This window comes from Nicrophorus vespilloides, unplaced genomic scaffold (assembly GCF_001412225.1).
Source record: "Nicrophorus vespilloides isolate i.1.1-1 unplaced genomic scaffold, Nicve_v1.0, whole genome shotgun sequence".
In the NCBI taxonomy this organism is placed as follows: Eukaryota; Metazoa; Arthropoda; class Insecta; order Coleoptera; family Silphidae; genus Nicrophorus; species Nicrophorus vespilloides.
The window spans coordinates 1-6653 of NW_017098166.1; the positions used below are offsets into that span (position 1 = coordinate 1).

Below are 6653 nucleotides of genomic sequence, written 5' to 3' on the forward strand. Positions count from 1 at the left end.
TATATTCCTTATGTTTTATGTGTTAAAAAAAATATATAAGTAAAGGAAACACTCTGAACAATCTAATTACAATATATACATTTAATAAATTATAAGTATACAATAAATAAATAATTATGTAGCTGGTGGAGCTTGGCTCTGCCTAGGTGGTGCTTGATTCTGTCTTGGAAGTTCATTTGGTGTAGGAGCATGTGTTCCTCTACCTTCGAGCGCTTCCTTAATATACTGCTTAAGCTCAGCCAATTCATTCTTCAGAATATCAATATCATCACCGGACGTATCAACGTTCGAATCTTTCTCTCTGAAATAACGTTGCACCAACTGAGACATCAAAATTGGAAAATCCCTCGCTATATGCTCATCCAACTCGCTCTCTATATAACAGCAATTTGAGGGTGTGCATCTTGCAACTTTACCTGGAGGATTCTTGCTTGCAACTTGTAACCATTCTATGCACGATGAAATGCCCTGAGCTGTAGGTATTAGATTTAGAGGCGGAGGTAAAGTAGTCTGCAACATATACTCTATATATAAATCCGTTTTTCCGAAAGTCCACTCAACGTCTACGTTATCAGTAACTCTTTGATAGGTATTTGATATTGTAGCAATCAACATGTTAAGAAGCATAATCACGATCAACACCTCGAAGGTACCGTACACCATGTACCCTATAGCTTCCGTAAATTCATGATGGTTTGTAATTGTAGTTTTCTCTTTTTCGCCTGGTAGATTTTCTATTACAACATCAGCTGCTTCTAGAGGAGCCATGCAGAAAATAGCCCAAAAGAAAATTTTCAATGCAGCAGAAAAATTCACAAAAGACGAGTTTTGGGATGTTGAGACTCCGTTATCGCCAATTTTTACCATCCCATCATAATACTGGTAAAATCTGCACATGCCAGCTGAGAATGATATTAAGATAAGCGTGAAGATTACCAAATATTTTGCAATATCTGCACTCATCTTTCCAAGCGATATTTGTAATGGTCCCAGGTAGTAATTCAAGCGACACAAGTAAAGTAATCGAAAGTATGACATGATTACGGCAATTGCAAAACATCCCTCAGCTATCAATTCTGGATCCAAATGATGCCAATATTTTCTCTCAAGGTCTGCTTGACCATTTTGTTTAACATCCATGTAAGAAGCAAGCCAGAAAACGAATGTTAATGCGAACAGCACATACATTATCACATCGTACGAGTTCCACATGATCTTGAAATGTCTTTTGGGCCCTTGCATCATGCATAGCCGAAAACTGCCCCACACGTGTCCGACCACGTATAATATGATTAACGGTTCCAAGCCGGAATTTGGTGGACCACGCCTTTGACCAGTTTTATCTAGATTCGATTCTATCAAGAGGACGATCAGGAATAAGAAGTAGGATGCGTTGTGGGTAATCATTTTGTTCAAAGGAATTGCCCAATGCTTCACCCAGGAATGCCGTGGCATGAGTAAACAAAGTATAGCAATGAAAGGCAACAATACGAGCCTAATTAGGGGGTAAATGCATCGAATCAAACCATGCTTATATTTCCATTCGTACCAGTCACCGTGCCACGTAGCCTCGATCATCTGCTGCGTGTTTGGGTGTGAAACAAAGCCTTTCTGTTTGTAGTTCATGGCTAATAGAAGTCGAGGATATAAAACACCGGACGCGGAAATCCCGCTCTTCTGCCTCAGAATCAAATCCATTTCTTCGGTGCTCCTGCAGCACGCAATTAGCTCAACTGCAAAGGCGCTGATCTCTTGAGCCAACTCCTGGTAAGCAACTCTAAATTCAGGTACCATAAAGCTGCACTGCGTCAACTCTCTGGACAGCTCAAAGGATGTCAGTATTGGATCGTGGGTGGAGTGGCAGATGTACGCAGGATTCGTGATGGCTCTGTACAAGTTCAGGCGGAGAGTTTCTCCGTGCAACAGATCGTCGTGCTGTAAATGCATCATGCATTCACCGCATTTGCAGTCTGGTGGGTGAGGCTTGGCTATCTTGTGTCCCCTTTCAATTAAAAGTTCAATTATTTCGAAATGGCCGCACTGCGCCGCGAGAATTAGAGGCGTAACGTGATCTGGAAAATCGGAGCTATGGGTTACACCGACGAATTCCAATCCCGGGGCCGTTTCTTGCAATTTATCGAGCAGCATTTGAAGGATCTTGATTAGATTGTCTCTGACCGCGTGCAGAACGCAATCACCGATATCTATATTCGGTTGGCTCACTAGGAATTCCACCATAGATTCGGAGCGGTTCTGTAATGCTATGTGCAAAGCGGAGACGCCTTGGAAGTTTACGCAATTTACGTTGAAGCCTTCGTTTTGTTGTAGGAATTCAATTACCGGAGGTACTTCATTTGCAGCTACCAATTCGAAGAATTTCTTCTCAGACTGCTGCAGGTGTGGTAGTAGTATGCTCGATCTCGGTTGTACTGGTAATTCATCATCAGGTAGTTTCCGGTAACCAGCGGAACTAATGCTCCAATGACCAAAAGTTAGTTTGCTTGATAGAGATGGACCAGGTGCCTGTAATGCGGAAAGTCGTGGAGGGCCTGCAGGAGATGTTTGTTGTTGAAGCGGTGGCGGAGATTGAACAGGTGGCACAGCCGAAGGCCGCCCAGCGTTTGCCATTAAAAGTAGATAAAGTAAAATCAGTTATAAACTATTTGTCATAATAAACTGACGTTTTTGTTGTAAATTGTGATTGAGTTGCTTTGATTTGGTATAGACAAATTCAAACATAATATAATTATTGAGCATGTTAACGTACAATATTCTTGGATATTATTTACGAAACATTAGTTTTCACAAGTCGATTGGATTGCTGTCATTTTTATTGTTCTGTTTTCACTATATTTCAAACTTTTCCACGCACAATCTTCCATCACTAAAGTCAAAACAAACCAATTTTTCAGGAATTACTGTTATTACATGACGATAAACCGTTCAATTGAGTCTAGATGAAAAAACTTTTACCTACTTCTCTATTCAATAGTCGTTAATGTATTTGTTAACAAAGTTAAACATCAATGTTTTTAATATTGTATATAAATGTTTACTGTACAATTAACCAACCTTTAAGTATTTTGTTACATTTTGAAATTATATATATATATATATTTATTTTGTTCTTTATATTGCGGTATATGTTTTTTTTTCTTTACTACTGATGCAATAAACATTATTGTTATTACTTATTATTAACTTAAAGTCAATTAAATAAATGTTAAATAAACACATGTAAAAGGAGAAAATGTGTTTGGCATATAATGTATATTTTATTAAATAAAAATTGTTATCAAATAAAGTTGTGCTATTTTAAGTCATTTTTTCTTCAGTTTCTTCAGGCTGTGAAGATTGCTGCTTCATAGAAGCAAAGTATTCCTCTGCTAATGAACATGCCTGCTCTATCTCATAATTCCTGGACACCAATGCCACCCATTTTGCCTCCAAGTTTCTTAATTCTTCACCACCCTTAGTTTGTATAGACTTCCTCTGCCAATTAACCTCTTGCAAAGCTTGCTTCAATTCAGCTAACCTCTTTGAAGCAATTTGTTCACACTCTGTCAGAGATTGTAAATATCTTTGCCAAGTGGGGCAACAAAACTCTAACATCAGTTGCAAATTTAAAATCCTCACAGCCTGGTGTTCCAATTGTGCTTGTGAATTTTCAACACACTCATTCCAAGCACCCACTTCATTTAGCTTTCCACCAGGGGGTGGTGGTAGTTCATACCTTTTCATTGACATTGTATCCATTGGCAAGCGATTCTGTAATCTTTCAAACTCTGCATGCATCATTGGTGTCTCAAATGCAGTCACATTTAGTGGTGGAATTATTTCTAAGTAATTTTTCGTTGGTCTGTATCTTCTGCATTCTTCTTCCACCATAGCAAAAGCCTAAAATATATATTTTTAAGTATTGTTAACATAGTAAACTTTTTATTCATTATAAAATGTTTTGTACTTACAGCTTCTCTAACACCTGGTTCATCATATCCTTGATCAATATATGGGAGAGCATCCACAATTACTTCTCCAGCTAATATTTGAATTTTTTCTGCCATTTAGATATCTATGTAATTCGTTATGATTTTTATCAATATTAACAATGAAATTGTCTAAAATACTGAAATTTTGAGGTTAGTGAGTTTTTGTTTATTGGTGTTGAGGATAGGTAACTTTTCAACCATTTCATAGGCAATTTTCATATCATCTCATGTAGGCAACCACATGACCACGATAATTAATGTCCAAAGTATGTTCATTTTAATATGCAAATAACTACTAATTATTGAAATTGTTAAAATATAAATAGAAAATAACAAATATTTCTTGTAAATTAATTACTTTCTTTATTGTTATCAATTGCAAAAAACACTGACTTATCTTTTGTACAAAACTTAAAGATGAAATGATGCACACAAATCTGGTCTTCTGTGATTCAGTCATTCAATGAATTTATATATTCACGGAACAATACAAAAAATTAAAATAATCTAATGTGAGAACTTAATTATTTCTTGTCGGTGGCAATGTTTCTCAACATTCTATTACCAGCAATGAACGTAAATCCGCCGATGTAAACCAACCACACACAAGTGGAGAACATGTTTCCACACAGCCAGAACCAAGTGTAGAGTGCGAGAATACCGGCATAACCCAAATGGAATGGAACGGAATAAATATTGAAGTAGTTGAAAGGCAATCCAATCTTCATCCAGATGATCAAGAGAAGTAACAGAGGACTGGCCGCTGCAACCGTGAAGAACATTGAAACCGCCTGCGGTGGGCGTTTCTCAGCCACTCTAAACATATGTTCTATTTCGGGTTTCACATCATGAGTTGGGACATTGGGACCTTCGGTGGTTGTTAGCTTAACATCAATACTACCCAAATCCCATCTCAGACCGTTGCTCACGATAGAATCGCCAAGAATCAATTCCATGTTGTAATTGCCGGTGTACGTCAGTTCGTTGGCAAGATTCACATTGATTTTGTATAACTGAGAATTATCCTTTTCGGCAATGAAAATGATTTCCTTCTTTCCTTCATACAAACGGAGGTATGCTTGATGGACGCTGCGCGGCAAACTAAATTTGACAATAAGATTCTGATTGGAATCCCCTTGCAAATTGACTTTGTTCGGTTGTTGGATTTTGTTCATCTTTGGTGCCGAAGATCCATCGGAATCCCCTAAGCCAATTTCCAAAGACTGCAACTTAATTGGACCCAAAACCCTGGCGACGATACTTGACGTATGAGATCCAGCAGTCAACGAAATCTTGTATTGACCCGGCTCCAGTTTCAATGGCAAAACATACTCAGTTGGTGCAGATCCAGGTGTTAAAGGTTGTTTGGAGAGAACGACAACATCGTCAGCTAATCTAGTAGCAGATAAAGCAACTACTGGGCTTGGTGCTTGTTTCAGTGGCTTTCCAAGCAAGTTTGAAACTTTAACAATCAAATCTGGTTTATCAAGGGTAACTTGGCTGGATTTAGCCAAAGTGATACTGACTGGAGAGACAGAGCTTTCTGATAAAGCCATTGAAGCTTCAATAAGAGCTAATGCTCCTTTGGCTGTTTGCACACTCTTTCTGGTTAATAAGTATGCAGCAAATTTATCAGCTTGATTTTGGCTCAAAGCCTTTGCATCTTTCAATTTGAATAATCCAGTTAACAGGAGACCAGTAGTGCTCAAACCACCTTCCCATTGCAACATTTTACCATCAACCTCATCAGCTTGAACAACAACATCTTCTACTCTGTCCATGGCAAATTTACCATGGTTTCCTAACATGGCAGCAGCATGCAGTCCATTTCCCAAGCTCAACAAGCTATCATCTTCTTTGAGTTTTTGCTGCAGCACTTGAGCAACCTTAGCAGGGTTTGGAATTTGCTGACCCAACAATTGCAATCCCTCAATTCCATATCTGACATCAGAAGTACAGGTTGGTTTCTCTAAAGCTTTTTTAAATTTCTGAAAAAACAAAAATCAATAATACATGCATTTAATATTCATAAATATTTGAAAAATAATATTATAATGTATATTTACATTTGTAATCTCAGGATTTTCCAATTTTCCAACACACTTGAGAATTTTCCAAGCAGCTAAAGCATGGAATGTTGACTCTACTGATGTTTCAGGCTTGTACTGGTATTCTAAATGGGCACAACTGTCCATTATAAGCACTTTAACTAAAGGTTCTTTCATGATATCAAATCCTTTTGCAGCATAATATACACTATCTAAGTCATCCGGTTGCAGTTTGATGAAACCAGAAGTTATGGCCTGGAGCAGTCTTTGTTTATCTTTGCCAGAGATATCAATAATTCCAGAAACACTGGCAGAGGCTGCCACAGCCAGTGCCAACAAAGTAAGGCACTCTGTAAACAAACAAAAATCGAGGATAGAGATTTAATTATAGACGAAAGTTGGACAATCATTATTATTGTTAATGCCACTTACTTAACATATTTGTTTGAAATTAATAGCCTTTCGATACTAAACGTAGTGATGCCGGCCAAAAAACTCACATTTGACACGTACTTGCTGATGATTCCTTGACAGTGTACCAATGTCAGTTATATTCATTTGTAAATAATTAGATAATTAAAAGTTTTGTGATCCTAACAACCAAATTTTGTTGGTA

The 6653-nt window shown here is 37.7% G+C and overlaps 3 protein-coding genes across 3 annotated transcripts; all 3 read right to left on the reverse strand.

Annotated features, from left to right (window-relative positions):
* Positions 1-114: 114 nt before the first annotated feature.
* LOC108561781 (short transient receptor potential channel 4-like) lies at positions 115-2989 on the reverse strand. Its single transcript, XM_017919841.1, has one exon. It carries the CDS (start codon positions 2626-2628, stop codon positions 115-117), a length of 2514 nt encoding a protein of 837 aa, XP_017775330.1. The 5' UTR covers positions 2629-2989.
* A 266-nt stretch (positions 2990-3255) lies between these two features.
* Positions 3256-4150, reverse strand: LOC108561782 (pre-mRNA-splicing factor SPF27-like). Its single transcript, XM_017919843.1, has 2 exons — positions 3969-4150; positions 3256-3897 (listed from the first exon to the last, which is right to left on the reverse strand). Exons 1-2 carry the CDS (start codon positions 4062-4064, stop codon positions 3316-3318), a joined length of 678 nt encoding a protein of 225 aa, XP_017775332.1. The 5' UTR covers positions 4065-4150; the 3' UTR covers positions 3256-3315.
* Positions 4151-4332: 182 nt separating this feature from the next.
* On the reverse strand, positions 4333-6567 carry LOC108561783 (dolichyl-diphosphooligosaccharide--protein glycosyltransferase subunit 2-like). Its single transcript, XM_017919844.1, has 3 exons — positions 6470-6567; positions 6056-6387; positions 4333-5977 (listed from the first exon to the last, which is right to left on the reverse strand). The coding sequence occupies exons 1-3, from the start codon at positions 6474-6476 to the stop codon at positions 4514-4516; spliced, it is 1803 nt and encodes a 600-aa protein (XP_017775333.1). The 5' UTR covers positions 6477-6567; the 3' UTR covers positions 4333-4513.
* Positions 6568-6653: the final 86 nt, after the last annotated feature.